This window comes from Diplotaxodon limnothrissa, linkage group LG12 (assembly GCF_057381915.1).
Source record: "Diplotaxodon limnothrissa isolate DT_005_m linkage group LG12, D_limnothrissa_male_GT1.1, whole genome shotgun sequence".
Classification (NCBI taxonomy): domain Eukaryota; kingdom Metazoa; phylum Chordata; class Actinopteri; order Cichliformes; family Cichlidae; genus Diplotaxodon; species Diplotaxodon limnothrissa.
In genome coordinates, this window is record NC_140607.1 from 20,147,960 (window position 1) to 20,166,134 (window position 18,175).

General features: G+C 42.4%; 1 protein-coding gene across 1 annotated transcript; it reads right to left on the reverse strand.

Annotated features, from left to right (window-relative positions):
* Positions 1 to 6,301: 6,301 nt before the first annotated feature.
* On the reverse strand, positions 6,302 to 18,058 carry LOC146621200 (clustered mitochondria protein homolog). The gene is made up of 28 exons (XM_085367278.1): positions 17,818 to 18,058; positions 15,694 to 15,803; positions 15,199 to 15,370; positions 14,432 to 14,569; positions 14,189 to 14,343; positions 13,960 to 14,114; positions 12,586 to 12,708; positions 12,303 to 12,435; positions 12,113 to 12,205; positions 11,813 to 11,979; positions 11,465 to 11,644; positions 10,960 to 11,379; positions 10,811 to 10,884; positions 10,609 to 10,713; positions 10,426 to 10,526; positions 10,190 to 10,342; positions 10,044 to 10,106; positions 9,667 to 9,896; positions 9,493 to 9,577; positions 9,178 to 9,331; positions 8,950 to 9,089; positions 8,164 to 8,244; positions 7,952 to 8,077; positions 7,737 to 7,846; positions 7,533 to 7,626; positions 7,313 to 7,438; positions 7,156 to 7,229; positions 6,302 to 6,970 (listed from the first exon to the last, which is right to left on the reverse strand). Exons 1-28 carry the CDS (start codon positions 17,864 to 17,866, stop codon positions 6,460 to 6,462), a joined length of 4,122 nt encoding a protein of 1,373 aa, XP_085223404.1. The 5' UTR covers positions 17,867 to 18,058; the 3' UTR covers positions 6,302 to 6,459.
* Between the last annotated feature and the right edge of the window lie 117 nt (positions 18,059 to 18,175).

The following is an 18,175-nucleotide window of genomic DNA, read 5'->3' on the forward strand; positions in this document are numbered from 1 at the left end:
AATGCTGCAACAGCTGGACCCACAACAACGACCTGAGAATGTCAACAGACCTGCAGGAATGTGATCTCATGCAGCCGAGACGGAGAGCACTAAACCTAAGGCCCGTTTCACTACACGGGGGAAAAATTCCCAGACTGCGTCAGCTGACAGAGCTGTGACGAGACGCCCGCCAAGCCCGAATGAAAAGTAAGGCCGAGCGAAAGAATGCTGACCTTGATAACTTTGCATTCACACTGTGCAGGACAGTGATGGACCAACACGGATGATCGGGTGGCGAAAAAGGGCGTGACCGAGACAACAGGAGTAACTGAGGACAGAAGGCACCTCAGAATGGACAAAAACACAGAAGAAGATGCAGGTTTCACCTGCGGTCAACATCGACACTGGAGAAAGGACTGCCCCAATTGGGGTCAGAACCAGGACGGACTGAATTTTGAGCAGCAGCAGCAGCAGCAATGGTCGCAAACAAACTGAAAAGGAGGGGGGCAGGACCCCAGGGCATGCTTCAGGCCGTGGTTTACCCAGAACACCAGAACAGGAAAGTGATGAACACACACACACACACACACACACACACACACACACACACACACACACACACACGTCTCCAAACACACAGATTCAGAATGAAGTGAAATACACACATGAACACGTGCACTCGTTGAGTGAGTGAGAAATGACACACACACACATATACACACACACACACACACACACACACATACACACACACACACATTGGAATGCTGATTCACTGAGAAGTGATGCACACACATACACATGCACACGCTTGTGCAATGAAGAGTGATCCACACGCACACACACATACACGCTGATGCAATGAAGAATGCTTTGCTTATGCTGATATGCAAAATGCTGCACACAAACATCCCAATGCATAATTTTTATGAGGAGCCATTGATTACCATTAAATACTTAGAATGTGTTATATGTCACCCAGAGGGCATTTATGTAGATTTTAGGAATAAGCTCTAAAACGGTTTGGTTATGAAAACAATGTCTGTGCGTGATGTCTGTTTATGGCTCAAGGCCTTGACTGAATTCTTTGCTGTGCTTCACACAGCCCTGATGAGGAACAGTGGCACAGAGTGAAATTGATGAATTAATAGTGTAAGTTTTAGGTCGGAGTACGGCATTTTCTGTGATTGAGTTTTAATTCAAGGAGGAACAAAAGGTGTTACGGCACCTGAGGTTCTCATTCCCACACAATATTGTCCCGGCAGGAAGCAAAATGTTCCTGTGAATTTCTGGTTGATTGTTTGGTTTTGTTTAGCGCTAGCTTGATTTTATCAGTGAGCTTTGGCTTGTGTTCTTTCTCGTAAGCGAGAGAGGGATAGTTTTATGCTTGGACATGTCTGCAACGGGCCCTAGTTTGTGTTATTTTAGTAGTATTTTGTTGGTTATGTCTGTTTTCGTTTTTGTTACAGTGCACTGGAGAAAAAACATCTGAGAGGTGTGATCCACCGGTGGTGATATGTTGATATTTTGTGAGTTCATGATTTAACAATCAGCTCTTTAAACAAGGCCTGAAAGATTGAAATTTAAAGCGCTATAAAATATTATTACTGTAAACAGTTGCAAAGTGTGCTTCTCCATGATTGTAATTGGCTTGGGAGAAATTCACTTATAGGGAACACTGATCTAAAAGGATTGCACCGAGTCAATCCGGCCCAAAAAACAACAAGGAATTGTTTTCCTTTAAAATGATGACGTCATCTTGCTGGTGATGGATGCTCGAATAGGTTGCGCGTGAGACTCCATTATCAGCAACATCTGGTATGAATGTGTATGGAGGTATGCATGTGAATGGACTGTGATGGACTGACGACTAAAAGCTTTGACTGACTTGATACTGAGACAATGACTGCACCCACTTTAGGATTAGTAAATGCCAATAAACAATTCATAAACAATTCACCCAGCCGACAAGAGAAGGGTGGATGCTTCGCTTTGTTTTGTTTTGTTTTTTCAGGAGCAGGAGGATAAGAGAGACTGGAGGAGGAGACTCTAGCTTCACATAAGTATGAACTGCAGACTTAACACTGTGGTTGCTGATTTTGAGTTACTGATGTTTGCATTAAGAAAACTGTGCTATATTAGCTGTGTTTTGATTAAGGTATCATGTTATATTATTGGGAATGCCAAATGCTACAGTGGAGATAACTATTGATATCACTCATGACTGGAATATGTTACTATTAACCATAGCAGGCCACTGTAAAAAAGTCAATTAAATTTTATAGAGGAAAATCGCCAAAATTTAACAATACCTATGAATGACTGGCCACATTCAGAATAGAGATATGCAATAATAAACATTGGTCCACATGATTTAGGTTCTCACTTGAAATAGTAAGTTATTAAATGTAGAATATAATCGACAGGGACATTTGATAGGATGTGGTACTGAAAAAGAACAAGAGCAAAGTAAATAAAGAAAATATTGTGTTTAGTTTGGATAAATTCAAATTAAAATGTACCATTACACTCAGAGGATCAATATGGAATAAAACATATGCAAAATTTGTAGGAAGTACATGACTGATAACTGTTCTGTCCTGAGCGTTTGTTTCCAGAGCACCCACTTGACCACACCAACAGTTTCTCGCCACCGAGGAGGGGTACTTGTAAAAAGAATAAAATAAAAATCTGAGTTTAACAAAACATTTCAAATGTAAATATCAAGCTTACCTTTCTTTTTCCATGAAATGTGCTTGTGGGCACGCCAGCCATTTTGAAAAGGTGGGCAAAGCAATTGGCAAGGTCACACCCCCACACATGTGATATAATTTTAAAGGTACTGTTGCCCTCTCTAAGAAACATCAGGAATTAGAGGAGTGGCAAGTAGAGTATGCGAGCTACAAGCAAAAACTAAAATGTGTACTACAGTGTGCAAAAATGAAATACTGGGTCATCAGGGGGTCATGAGGGACATTTATAAAACTAAAAGTCCCACTAACCTTAAAGTGCACTTGAAAAGCCCACACAAGAAGGTTAACCTAGCTTACCTAGAAGACCTCATCAGGGGGAGCACACTCCCCCTCCTTGAAGAGCTCACCCACTCAACCCGCATCCCCAGAAAACAGCTAACCCCAGATAAGGCAGCGTGATGTATCCCGAGATAACAGGACTGGGACATCTAAATAAAGGTGTGAAACAATCGCCTTCAAAAGGTTATCAATTCACTTGAACCAAAATTAGGACCACTCGGTGCGGCAAGAGTTAATAGTTATTAGTCTCAACACCCAAGGATAACCAGAAGAGCATGACTGATATGATGGAACTGGGATTTTGTTACACTTAATTCTTGCAAAACACAAATAAAACTAAATTGAAACTAAGGATTTTCAGAAAATAAAAACTACACTAAACTAGCAAAGAATTGGTAAAAACTAATTACAACTGGTAAAAATTGAAAATCTGGAGTCGAAACTAAATAAAAATAACAACTAATGGAAATGGCGAAAAGTTTAAAACCCTGGTGCAGAGATTGGCAAATCTGACCAGGAAACGTTATAAAATGGATGGTCAGGATAGTCAGCGTTAAAGCCACTTTTGACAGTCCATACTAGGATGGCATTGGACATCTTCGGGGCAGAAAAGGGTTGGTGTGACCAAGGTGTGGTTTGGCTTGTTGTATGTACATTTCAAAATGTTACAGCTCTGGATGGACCAGTTACCAGGGCATGGAAGGATGACAGACTTTATTACATGAGGAGAAGGGACATTTTCGGGATCGAAGATCCTCAGGGATGACAAGGCTGGAGCAACGGTACTCGAGAGAAGAATTTCTGATACTTTCTGAGATATGATGTCACCAACCTTGTCTTTTAATTGTCTAGCTCCAATGAATTGACACATGGGAGTGTGTCAAAAAGGGGGAAGTTGAGTCCGAACATCAAACAATGGTTTTATGAACATCTTATGACGTTATTTCTGTGTTTAATAATTTAGCTATGGTAAAACTTAAGCTTATAATGTGTTAGACTTAGAAAGGGTTCACTAATTTTTGATTTCTTTTACACACACATAGATTATGATTAGAATAGGTCCTGAACATAATATTTTAAACCAAATTTGAATCATTAGAACAACAATGGATAACAATATTAGATTATCAAGGCTAGGGAGAGAGGTGTTTTGGTTTTCTGTCTCTTGCAGAGAAAGGAAGAGACACCAGACGGGGACCCGGAGATGTGAGGACCCTTCACAGCAGGGACAGATGTAGGGACTGCCGAGACAGCAACTGGGGTCAAGTGTCATGACGTTTGGGCTCCTGGAGAAGATGGATCCCACAAACACAGCAATAACCATGAAGGGGTTGGCGAAAACCAGGAACACCAGACCAACGAGGTTCAAGAGGGTCTTGGCAAAAAGGGGGACACGCCGGTGACCCCAAAATACACAGATCTTTGTTTGAAATCGGGGCAGAATAATCCCCAGAACTGTGCAATGACTAAAGGGTGGTCTAACCCCGGAGGTCGAAGAAAGAAGCTGAGAATCACCCAACTGGAAGACACTGGTAGCTGCAGCAATAAAAATAAAGGTTAAAAGCTCCTTAGACAGAGGTTCTAGTCTAAGTACATTTGAAAGGTATAAGGGGGCATTAAAATGGGAGTGGAAAACTGGAGCACCAAAACAAAGCTGTGGGAGAATTGGGGAGTGATGGGAGAGTCATCTGTAACTGCTGTTATGGTTGTAAATCTAACTTTGCTTGCATCTGAACTGCGTGAACACAGAGGTCATCCCACATATGGTCCACCCGTTAAAGGGGGACAGAGGGCCTCAGGATCAAGGAAACTTGGACCTTGCGACCCTGGAGTGCATGTTGTAAGTGATCTCTTTCAGAGATCAAAAGGGGGAATTATTAGATTATTCTGTTATTATATGTTACCTTATATATGTAATCAAAGTAGTTGAATTAGAATACTGCTGTAGATCACATTATACCCTTTAATATAGAGTGTGTGAGCTGTATGTAGTTTAGTTCTCATTATACTTTTGAGTTAACAGAACATATTCACATATTAGTTCATTAGATAAATGTGCATCACTCTGTATCCTTGATCTGCTGGGAATGTGTTACACTGTTTTCTTGACATGCTTAATTGTTGAATCATGAAGAGAAGGTTGTAAGCAGGAGACTCTGTGTCTAAAGACAGGGGAGATAGACCACATTCCACACCCCCACCTTACAGAAAGCAGAGAAACAACTGCCGAGGTCATAACTTAGGCGCTGTAACAGAGAAAAAATGTGATGTTTTGGCTTTTACGACTAGCTGGGGGCCACTAGAGACTATAAAAAGCTGAGCAACCCGTCACCATTTAGAGACATGTGCCTGACCCTCTGGTAGCATCTCTCCCGTCCGGACGTTGTAATGCTCTGACTGTTGAATTGTATGGAAATAAATGATTGTTGATTGAGCATTGATACACCGAGTATTGTCCCTCCTTCAGCCCAAAGATTCAAAGAATTGGGAGATTTCAACATCCTGAATTAGCCATGATACAACCAAAGTATGCAAAAGAGCATATCTGAACACACAATGTTGAAGCAGGTGAGATTCAGCAGCAGAAGACCACACCGGCTGTCACTCTTGTCAGCTAAGAACAGGAAACTGAGGCAATGATTTGCATGGATCCGTTCTGCCTTATATCTATAATTCAGGCTCGTAGTGTTGTTTGGGAGATTTTCTTGACACTTTGGCTCTTTAGTGCAAACTAGGCATTATTTAAACACCACAGTGCCCATCTTCTGATGGCTGCTTCGAGCAAAATAACATGTCATAAAGCGCAAATCATAAACTGATTTCCACACCCCACCAAGCAAACACACATTAGCATGTTACAAAAATTCAACTTTTATCAACTCCACAGATTTTATTTATAATCACATTAATAGAAATTCTCATAGGGTTGAACAGTCACATTGGTAATTTAAGTATATAAAGACAATAAGTTGAATTTCTTATGTTTGGACCAATCAGATTGTTTTATATAGAGTAGTAAGATTTTATAAAAGCTAACCCTTTTTATTTTACAGTCTAACTTCCAGTGCTTCAGCTCACATGTGTACAAATAGAACTTTAAATTTGGTTGGTTCGTTGGAACAGATGCATCCTGAGTTACAGATGAGTTTAGAGTTTTAACATTCACATGATATAAAGTCATGTCATGTAAGTGCATTAAGAAACAAACCTGAAGGCACACTTTTTAAATACACCAAGGTAAAAATTTTATTATTGAAAAAACAAAAAACAAACAAGGTTAAACCCTCTCCGAGTCAGTACTAAGGTAAAATCTTCAGGATAAAGTAATAGTCATTCTGTCCTTCTTGTTCATTGGATCAAATTTCATCAGGAAATACTGGAAGAGGTTTTTTTTAATCTTACAGCAGTGACTTTGGAAAACTATTACAACTGTTTGTTGGCTTCGTGATCATTCTTCAGCTGGTCCATTGGCAGTGCTGCCATCTCCTTCTCTATTTACGGCTGTCGCTTTGCCTCTGGACTTTGAAACAACATCTGCCCAGCTCACGTCACTTCTCAGGGCCGATGGGCTTGCAGGGACGTCCATCCTTCCATTCATTTCGCCTGAGCTCGACTCAATCTCATCATTTACCGTTTTGACCTCATCAGAGGCCGCTTTGTCACCTTCTGCACTGGTTTTCTCCTTTTGCTGGTTTTGCTCAGTCACATGACAATTAGCTGAAACTTTCCCAGTGCTCTCCAGAGATCCTTCTACTTGTTGGTCCTGCTGGCACTTGCTTGTATCCTCTGCTGGGTTTCCCCCACCCTCTGGTTCCTTCCCACATCCCTTTTCTCGGTCTGAACGTTTCCCTCCTCCAGTCACAGCCACTGAGGCGACATTAGGTAGTTTTAGTCCCAGCTCTTTCACCACTGCAGCCTTTAGCTCAAGATGTTTCTGCTTATACTCCTGGAACCTATTACTGTGAAAACAGTAGTGTCATAAGTGGGTTTATACATAAGAAATGCTAATACTGAAATAAGCCACATACAATCCAACTAGAATTTAAAAACACCATTTCTAAAGTCCATTTTTGGGTCCAGGCTTGAGACGTGCATTGTCATATTGCTTTAACACTGGGTATGCCATCCCACTATGAATATTTACCTCTGTGTAATATTCCTGATCCCCGTAACTAGAACCATCTGCTCCAGAATAATGTCGGGTGTTGGACTGAGACACTGCGGGAAATGGAGAACAATGGGGTTTAGCATGCTTTACTTTTTCCTTTGAAAGAGAGTTGCATATGCTTTCAGGCACCTACCTCCACAGTTGCTTCTGTGCACTCAGCTCCTGCCTGTCTGAGAGTGCGTTCAACTTTTACCGCTTGCTTGGTTATGGTGGACAGGAAGTCTTTGCTGCAGCGTGTTTGTGGGTGATCTTCTCCAAACTAAAGAGGGGGGCAGGGAAAAATAAAAAAAATTTAAGTCTATGCAAATACAGTCAGTCACCCACTTTACTTCCTCTCTCAAACTTTTACTGACCAGAGAGGTAAAGGCAGTCAAGGCCTCTTTCTCATGTGTCATAGCATTTCTGTAGTCACCCTTAGTGCACATCCACTGGGCCAACAAGTGCTGACTGCACAGACAAGAATCAGGGAGAAAAGTGGTCATGTTTTGGGGAGAGACAATAGACATCTCACTGACTTTTTATTCAAAATATTATCAAGAGTATAAATCACATCTTACTTTAGAGCAGTCTGTAGACATGTGGGGCCAAAGAAGGAAGTGTTAAGTCTCACAGCATTCTTTAGGAACTGGCCTGTCTGATCTTCTGCTAGCACCAGCCCAAGGCAGTTCTACAAGAAGAAAATGTTAGCACTTTCATATAGTCATGTCACTTTTCATTATATTGTCAAAAGCTTTTCTTCTGAGCATTCCAGACTCAAGTCGATCAAACCTACATCCAGTGTTGCGGTGTATGGATGGTCTTCTCCGTGCACTGTAAGCATTAACAGACGAGCTCTGAGGAAACACTTCTGTGCCAGGGTGGTCTCCCCTCCAGCATACACATACACACCTAAGAGGGCCTACATACAAAAACAATGGCAACTGTGACTTTGCGATGACTGGATAAAGTACATTCTCTAATATACAAATGTGTAGCTGTACTCACGTATTGCTGAATCGTGTTTGGATGATCAAAGCCGAGCACCCTCTCACTGATGACAACTGCCTTCAGCTGGACACTGCGGGCCTTAAGGAGAAAGAAAGTCAGATGAGAAATAGTTTCATCTATATTAAAAGGAACAGTTTAGGGAGGGAGCAGTGCATACATGTCTGCATCAATCAACCAAGAGAGTAATGCAATGCAGATGAGACAAACAAAAATACAGGATCACCTTCACCTTACACATACAGCAGCTGCTCAGTCATAGAAACCCGTGTCATGAAACTCCTGATGCAGTTTGTGCAGATGTTAATGTTTTATAGAGGCCGATTGGCGAGTCAGAGCCTTTGTGACCCTGCTCTAACTTTGTGGTCTGACACACTGTGGCCGAGTTGCTGTGGTTCCTAAATGCTTCCACTTTGCAATAATGCCACTTACAGTTTATGGTGGAATATTTAGGAGGGAAGAAATTCCACAGACTGACTTGTGCAGCAGTGGCTTCCCACTACAGAACCATGCTCAAATTCAGGAAGCTCTTTAGAATGAGCCAATCTTTCACTGACGTTTGTTAAGGCAGACAGCATGAGTAGGCATTTGGTTTACACACCTGAATTCAAAGATTTAAAATGTGTGGCCCAATAATTTGTACATCTGCTCTAACTAATGCTGCAGTGTTCTCTCAAACGTGGCATAAATTGTTTTTCAAAGATCCAGTAAAGCAGTCCTATTATTTTCACCTCTATTATGTGTTAATGTTTGTGGCTAACAGAAACCATTGATCAGTCAGCATACCTCAGCAGTTTTCCCCTGGAGGTACGCCACCTTGGCCAGCAAGGTGTGGCAATAACCAGCCTCAGGGTGCAGATCGTCACACGCTCTACCATACAGGTAAACCGCTTCTTTTAACTGCTCATGGGCCTGATCCAGCAGACCTGCAATCATAACACACAGCTTATTTTTCAGTAAATTCACACTGCGGGGAAGAAAATAGAGACAATAGTCTGCAGCTGTTGGACTTACCCTTCTGAATGGAGAGCTGTGCAGCTTGATATACTTTAGAGGCATCCACAGTTGGCATGTGAATGTGCTTGACAACAGGGATCATGTTGATGATGTCCTCTGGACCAATAGGAGCTTTGTTTTGGTTGTCAAAGGAGTAGTCTCTCAGTCTCAACTAGTGTGGATACAGGATTAAAAAAGTGCCTTTCCCTTTTAATATACAGAATTTGATTTTTAAAAGCTAATTTTGCAACTTAAATGTACATATTAATATCCATATCCTCTCCTTGGACTGACAAATTTAAAACTGCATTCATATTTCCAGATGTCTGTTACCTGTACACCAGTCTTTAAACAGAACTCTCTCAGCAAGGAGAGCTTCTGCAGGCCATAGTGCTCCACCAGGTAGTTTGGCCCAGAGCTGTTCCACAAAAAACACAGGTTGTTCTCAAATTGATTCTCTACTATTAGATAATAAATGCATGTGGAGAACAAAGGCCATGCCCTCACCCTAGGCTATCAAAGACATAGGTTTCAGCAGCATCCTGGCAGACCAGGTTCCACAGCTCGGCTCCCGTGAGTGTGCTCCAGGGTGTGCTTTCAGAGGCCCCGGCCCCTCGGCCACGCCGTCTTGACTTCTTCTTAGTATCCTCTCCTACAGAGGTGGGCGGGAAGTGGGGAACCAACAGGCAGCTAAGGAAGTGACTGACGGCTGCGGAGAGACTCGACACATCCACGCCCTACAGAGACATGAATGGAGGCTTTAGTTCATTCCTTGGAAACCACACCTGCTGCCTTTTTAAAACCCAAGGTGTGAAAACATGGGTGATTAATTTGAGTTCTCATCAAGGAACATTTAAAAAAAAAAAAAAAAAAAAAAAAAGTACCTGGAGGAAACTGTTGAACACCCTTCTTGTTGAACGAATAAAAATTTCAGCTACGGCCGTTCTCTGGTGAAAACAGGAAGGAGCATGTAAGAAAGCAGCATCACCATAAAGACCGAATTAGGCTTTGTTTTTAAAGTTAAACGAACCATTATATGCCTCAGGTGCTCCTTGTGTTCTGACTGGGCAATAACCTTGACCACATGGCCCAGGTACCGGAGGTTGATGCCTCTCTGATGTAGAGCATTTTTTAGAGTAGCTCCGTCCATTGGAGCCTCACTGTTGTGCAAACAACCCTCCAACTGCAGACACAAACAGGCATCTAGTGAACAGGTTTGTTTTCAAAAGACACCATTTGGAGCACATTAACTCTGGTTGGACTTACAAAAGCTGGTATCTGGTGTGTGATGATGAAAGCTGCCGCTTCCCTCAGTAACCGTTCCTGCAGCTTTGTTGATGTGCTTTCCCCCGGAGGAAATGCTACCCCTAAAATTTGTACAAGCAGTGTGTCATGATGAGTTCTAATAAGAGCTCTGCTATAGCATACTTGTGTAGTTAGTCTGCATACCTGGAGAAAATACATTTGGATTAAAGCGCATCTCAAAGAGGATGTCACTAACTGAGCCCACGTCTTTACACGCAGCTCGGACGGCAGCAGTGGCTCGAGAGTCACCTGCGAAAAAGAAATAAATGACAACTTGACTTAAAATGTGCTGAAGTACAGCCATGATTTCAGTGTCCATTCAGTAAGAACTACTAACACGTCTTACCAGATGTGGCACATTCTTCAAATCCTCCATTTTCATCCAACAACTCTCTGACACGCTGAGTGAACTGGCAATGTCTTAAAAACAAAAGAGAAACTTAAACTTCGTGAAAACTTAAAAGTTTAAAATAAATCTTCTGATTTACTACTCACTTGTGTTGACTGAAAGCCTGCATCAGTTCTGGTCTCAGTCTGCAGAGGCCATGAGGAAAACTCCTTGGAAGGTCAGTATTTGCATGATAATCCTCTGGCCAACCTTCTTTTATACAGTCATTCTTATTCTCATTACTCTCTTCTTCTCCAGTCACCGTGCAGCTTTCAGTCTGTGCCTCTGGACAGAAGTTGGCATCAGCTGGGAAACTTCTAAAAACATCTAATAAGTAGAACCTCCCATCAGCTCCCAACAGTCCCTGCGCATCCACCGAGGTGAACAGGGGCACCTGGTGACCATTGGGTGCCAGGACAACGTGTCTCTGCAGCGAAAGGGACTTGGCTGCATGAGCCAACAGTTCTAGTAGCCGTCTACGATGGGGAGACTCTTGTGGTCCTGCATTTACACCATACAGCAAACCTCTGAAGGTCGAGTGAGACAGGTAGCATTAAAATCTGTGAAAATTTAATACCACTAAACATTCTTAAACAGCTTCAGGGAGTGTACCTTGAAGCAGGAGCAGTTCCCTGGTCCTGCTCAGAGCCCTCCAAGCCAGGGGCCAGACCCTGGGCAGACAGGCGAACCCCTCTGTAGTCAACAATGGCTGTGGGTATAGTGTGCAGCCCCTGCAGACCCTCCAAGTCACTGTAAGCCTGCACACCGTTAAGCTCCAGCCTCTGAGCAGCCCTGCAAATACAAGGAGGAGGATAAAAATAATCAGTGCCAATATAAAAGCACAACTACAATGCAAGAGTCATTTTATCATACACAACATGGGATGGATCATATACGTACATCCCATAAGCAGCAAAGGGCATCAGGTCGTCTTGTCATTTTTAGGGAGTTTGCACTTACCTGCGACCCCTTTCGCCACCAAACACTGCACTTGCTGTCCCCTGGCTCATGAAAAGGCCACCCCACAGGAAAGCTGGGTCCCCTGGGTTTCCATTAACTGGCTCAACAAAACCGTCTACCACAGTCTCGGCCCCTTGCATAACAGTACTCACAAATGCACTGTTCACCTGAGCAAAAAGGAACGAATGAATGAAGAGTATATGAAACCCCACCCCCCCCCCCCCAAAAAAAAAAAAAAAAAAAAAAAACCCGACAAATACAATCCATTACATCAAGCTAAATGAGAGCTTCTATATTTACCTGAAGTACTGCTTTGTCTCTCTGCAGCCTCTCCTCCAGACTTCCTTGAGGAAGATCTCTGGCTGCTTGTAGCTCCTCGTTCCAGTCTGGAGGCTGCGTATAAACAAAGGCATGCGTAATTAGGATCACTGCCAACAGCAAACTGCTGCCAGCAACCATCAGAAAACAACTGTCTTCTGCTATAAACAACCTGTGTTTCTGCCTGATCATCTACTCCCAGTCTGGTGAAGGTGTTTTTGTGAGTGCGTGTAGCGCATGGAGGACCAAGCCAACTGAGCGTATGGTAGGGTGTAGTGATCACCTCTACTGGTGGTTGCAGGGGCCTAAAAAGAGGAAAAAGCTGCTTTACTCCAAATACGATTCAGTTGGTTATTTTCAAAGCATTACTGAACATTTCTTTTGCCAATCGAAAGGCTGGAAGGGATGCATATTCAGTGCTGCAGTACTCACTTTATAAAGAACAATGTCGTTACCTGTTTTTGAGTGTGGTAAAAGTTTGTTTGACAGCAGGACTAATATGACAAAGCAAGTCGGTTAAACAGTGACAAACTGGAGAAGACTGTGCAGGACGAGGATCAAACACATCCTCTGTGGACCTGCAAAAGATGTCAGAGAAAGAATATGATTAAACCAACTTGGATGCAGTCCTTTCATTTTCTTTCTTTGTGTGCATTGGCCCAGAAAGTATGCAAGTAGGTACATATCCAATTCTGAAAGAGTCGGGACCAAAGAAGAAAAAAAAAAACAAAAAAAAAAACCCAAAACAAAGTGATGCTAGAATGAAATAGCTGGAGGAACATTTTGTAGCCAGTTAGGTTAGCTACAGGTCAGCAACATGATTGGGTATAAAGAGAGTGTAAATAAAGTTGGCTCGAGTTTCACTAGTGTGGGGAAAAACAAAAAAAAAACCTGCATCTACAAACTGGAAAGTTTCAGAATAATGTTCCTCAACATAAAAATTGTGAAGACTTTGAATATCTCAAGATCTACTCATCAAAAGAGACTTATAGCATCGGCTACAACAACATGCCTTCATAGTTACAGAGTTCAGGTGCTGACGTGCAGCAGTCGAGCTCTTTCACCAACTGAAAACTTGAAAGATTTGGAGCATCATGAAATTAAAATATACAAAGGTGACCCAGGACTGTTGAGCAGCTAGAATGGGACAACACTCCTCTCACAAATGTCCAGCAGCTGGCCTCCTCAGTTTCCAGAGTTTAGAGGATGCTACAGAGTGGGAAACATGGCGCTGACACACATTTTGAGTCCTGTTGCTGCCACCCAACTCTCTAAAAACAAAAGAGGTACATTTTCTCAGATTCTTCCTAAATGCAGGCCAAGGTACCATATTCCAGTCCTCTTCTTATAATGTGTCCACACAATTTTGCTTGCCTGTCATTCTTACATAGTGAGCTTTTGTCTTCTCTTAAAACTTCATTCTGTGTGCGATATTCTCGTCATCTGCATACCTCAGGTTATTAATAAAAGGTACCCACTAACCACATTGCCTGTCATTCCATCAATCTTATGATAATGCACTCACAGTACAGAGAAAATTAGGTCAGGTGACAGCAGACCCTTGCTGTAAACCTTCAGATTTTGATAAATTCTCCAATGTCATTGAACTTTGTTCCCAGTAGAGGTTCTTTATAACTATCAAGTCTTTCCTGTCAGTGTTCAGAACTAATAATAACCAATGAAATATTCATCACTGCTTGTGTCAAAGGCCACAATAAACCAAAGTACAACACGAGTATAAGGATTGTGGGTTGTGTATTATTAGCCTGCTGTTGCTTTTCCTCACCGCCACAGAAAGCAGTTTAATTAAATAAAATGAATTTCTTTACCTATTTAGAAAAAAACCTTTTGGACAGGATGTGATGTCACAGCGCCGCCCCTCCATTGTAACTGCAGTGATGTACAGGAAGTCCCCCTGCAACTTCCTGTGTCCTGGAGGAGGGTGCCAGCAGCTGAGAGACAGGTCTTTCAGGTAACTGGGGGCCTGATGAGGATAAAGTGATGCAGAGTTAGTGAGTGTGTTTAGGTGAAACAAAAAGATTCCATTTATTTGTGCACCTCTGGTTGGGAGCTATGTGGGAGAAGGGCCATGAGCGGTCTTTCCGAGGAACCGGGGAGGAGGTAGTCAGGCGGCGCTCCATCCTGGCTGGTTGATTCAGTTTTTGTGTGGCTTAGAGAGCGCTTAAGGCTCTTTCCATTTTGTAAGCTAGCTTCTACATTTGGGGGGAGATTCGACTGAGTTAGAGTCCATTTTTGGTGTACGTGTTACAATTTGTCTAAATGCACAGGGTGTGTGTTTACCTGGTATTTGTGTATGTGTCAGTGCCTCCAGTATGCTAGGTGAGCGTCCTTCTCTCAGTGCATCCTGAGGTCCAGATGCTCTCAGCAGCTCAAGCACACGAGCCAGATGCACTCTGGCTGAGCGGAAAGTGTAAGGCTCTGAAAAGACGTGCGCTGGTTAACAGAAAATTTAGATCGACCAATTAAAAAACTCTGAGCAATACGACAAAGATCTGATAACCACCTGAAAGTGGTCAGCCCTGTTTTCAAAGAACAAGCCGTACAGAGTTCGACAAAGAAGATGCATAAGGAATGTGCTCGAGGGTACATTGTTTCAGCAGCTAGAGGGTGAGAGTGAAATACTTGAGTTTGCACTTATGGTTGCAAAGACTACAACTAAATCTCTGCATCTATAAACCTTTGTGTGATGACTCAGAAAAAGTGAGTCAGGTGTTTACACTGAGCCAAGATAAACTTAGGTGTCTGTGGATGAGAAAGGGTGAGAGTGTGGTGAAAATATGGATAGGATTATTGTTAAAATTAACAAGCTATGAACATAATTATGCTCTGGAATGCTCTCCCTCCAACCTCGAGGTCTGCTAAGAACTAAAAAAAAAAAAAAAAAAAAAAAAAAAGTGCTGTAGAATTAAAATGTTACTAATGTGTAAATGGGTTGAATTACCAAAAGAATAAAACAGGCAGTAATTTACTTAACGATTCTTACATATTGGTGAATTTCTTATTGAGTGGTAGCCAAAGACAGCTTATTAAAAACAGAAACATGATACCTTCCACAAGGCGAAGGATGGCACCTGCTTTAAGACCCTTGACGTTTTGCAGTTGAGCAAGGGGATCCAGAGTTGCCCCGGCCAGTGTGAGTGAGAGGTTGGAGCGCGGGAACACCTCATTCCTCGAAAGCAGAGTCATTACTGCATCTTGAACAAGCCAAAAACCATGGACCTACAGAGATGAATTTTTTTTTAAACACACACCAGTTAAATCCAATCTGCGAACACTCAAATATCTACTTGTGAGGAGAATTTCAGACATACAGAATTATCCACAGTGGCAAATATAACAAAGGATAAAAATGATAAACCATAAATACATAGTTCCAGCTAAATTTTAATTTCAATATTATTTCTATATATAGTGCCAAATCACAGCAATTATTACCTCAAGGTGCTTTATATTGTAAGGCAAAGACCCTACAAGAATAGCCATCACCGCTTTTAAAAAGACAAACAAAACAAGGAAAATAGGAACAGACAGTGAGTCAGTACCTGCAGCTCAAAGGGCTCTACTCCTGCTCCCTGGATCTTTACAGAAAACGATGTGACGTCATCTAGGCGAATACCGACAGCATCGCTTCCAACAGTCACGCTGTTTGCATCTGTTTGAAGGAGAAATCAGAGGAACAGATTCAACAGGATAAACAAAGAGTTCTGCAAAAGGAGCAGAACATGTCAGTTTCCAGAACAGCTGAGATTCTGTTGACATGCCCATAAAACAGAGTGAAACACCTGCTAATCATCATATCTGATTGCAAACATTTTGAAGGACAGCAAAAAGTAGCATCAAGTTTGGGTGATTTACACATCTGTGAAGGCACCATTTATGTTGAAGTATTTTATTCCCTTTTTCAGGGAAGGCCTTGCTTCCTTCAGCGAGACAAACAATATTTCTGCACCCATTTGAGCAGCATGTCAGAAAAAGCCTGCAGTCTGAACCTGCCACCCACTGAAACATCTGGCACATGATTAAAAGAAAAATATGACAAAGGCGGCCCTGAACTGTTGAGCAGCAAGAATTGGAAAAAAAACCTTTCAGCAGCAGATGGTCCCCTCAGTTCCCAAACACTTGCAGGGCTGTTAAGAAGAAGCAGACACATGCAGCACGGTGGGAAAGGAGCCCGACTTTTATGAAATTGTTTGCTCGAAGTATATACTAAAAAGGAAAAGATTACAGCTTCTCAGCTGTAACATTTGACACGTTCTTGCTGTACTACTTGCAAATCATTGCCTTCCTTTTGCATTTTACCTACCGTGATGAGGCAGGGACTCCATCTGGGCAACATTCGCAATACTCTTGCTTAGTTGCCACTTTTAAAACAGAGTCAAACAACAAAGGAATAGTAATAATTATTTATCACGTTCTTCCCACTAATTTCCTCTAAAATGAGTATGAGCTAGGATGGAAAGTTTGGTATGTAACAGAGTGCCTGAAGGAGAGTGTGAATTTATACAAGTAAGAGGGGAAGGGGGGGGAGAGAGAGAAAGAAACATGGGGAGTGTCTAGCTTTTTTACACACACTTGCAGGGAGAACAGGACTTGGCGTGTTCCACTAATGGAAGTATGGCTAAACCTGTTGCATTTGCATACTGGCCTACATGCCATCTCAGAGTGAAAGGACAGCCAACACCCAATGCTGCTATGTAGATAAAAGCAGCAAACTGTGACACAAAACTAAAACCTAGGTGATGGATCAGGCTTGCTTGCAATGATGCATTCACACAATGGCTACTAAAACATAACATGCACATTGCAGAGGCCAATAATAACTTTGAGCTTATCTCTGGCTACTGTCATTCATTCACTCTGCAGCACAGCCACAACTCTTGCTGTCAATCTGGGACTACTTTGCAACTGGAAAGCACCCAAAACAATAGCAGTTTGTGATTGGTCGTCAGAATGTCCCTCCTCTCCTCCGCTTCTCTTTTGGAGCTCGTACAGAGTCTATGTTGGCATTGATTCCTGAAGTTGGCTTGCACTATAATCGAGCTAGGAAGCAAAGAAATGTATATGCTACAGCGCGTTCATGGTAACCATGCAAAACGGTAATTGTCAGAGCATTCCTCTGTACTTTGAAATTACCTAAACTGTCAATCACAGTTCAAAGATTAATGACATTTTTTGAAAGAAAAACGCTCTCGGGGCAATTTAATTGGTGACAGGCTAGCGCATATTCTACCTTAACTCAATCAGCATGTTATGTATGAGGGGAGTGGCAACACGTTAGGAGGTCCTCACAAGAGTGTGGCAACTGTTTTGGACAAAAATCAAGAAAGTGTGTAGAGTTTCACTTCTTAAAAAGGTTGTAAGGGGATATTGTAAGGCCCCTTACACATCTGTGCACATATTCCTATTGATTTTAGCTGCATCACAGCACGTGTGTATGCGTGTGTGGCACTCAAATGCGCAAAATACACAGCAGGAGATGCTTCAAGTGGTCAAGAAGTTGGTAAAAGCACCGGCCATGTTCAGAGGAGCAGTACAGTGCTGGAATGTCTCACCCTCCACACATTCTCCTGCTACAGGAGACACCCCTCGCACAAGCACAAAAAGGAAGAAAGTGCCAAAGAGAGAGGAGCGCACACGTAAAACATATCCCACAGACTAGTTCTTACCAGCCTTGGCTTGATTTCTTCCTCCTCCTCTCCTCACTTTGTCCTTCATGGCTGCCTACTGAAGTTTTTCCTGGAGCTGTCTTCTTGTGTTTTACTTCTTCTGTGGTGGAAGCTGCTACCACGCAGTCTTGTTTAAAAACTCACGGAAAAAAGACCGAGCGAAGACAAGTGGAAACGCACAGTCCTACTGACTGAAGGTAAAATGCCTGCTCAGGACTGCAACTCCTGCCCTGTCTACAAAGCAAACTTAGCTTATCTGCTCTCCCTGTGTAAAAAGCCACACCCTCCTCTTATTGCGCCACACAGGCTCATTACTCCGGCTGTCTCACACGCTTGTTGGACTGGGTGTGTCTTTGTT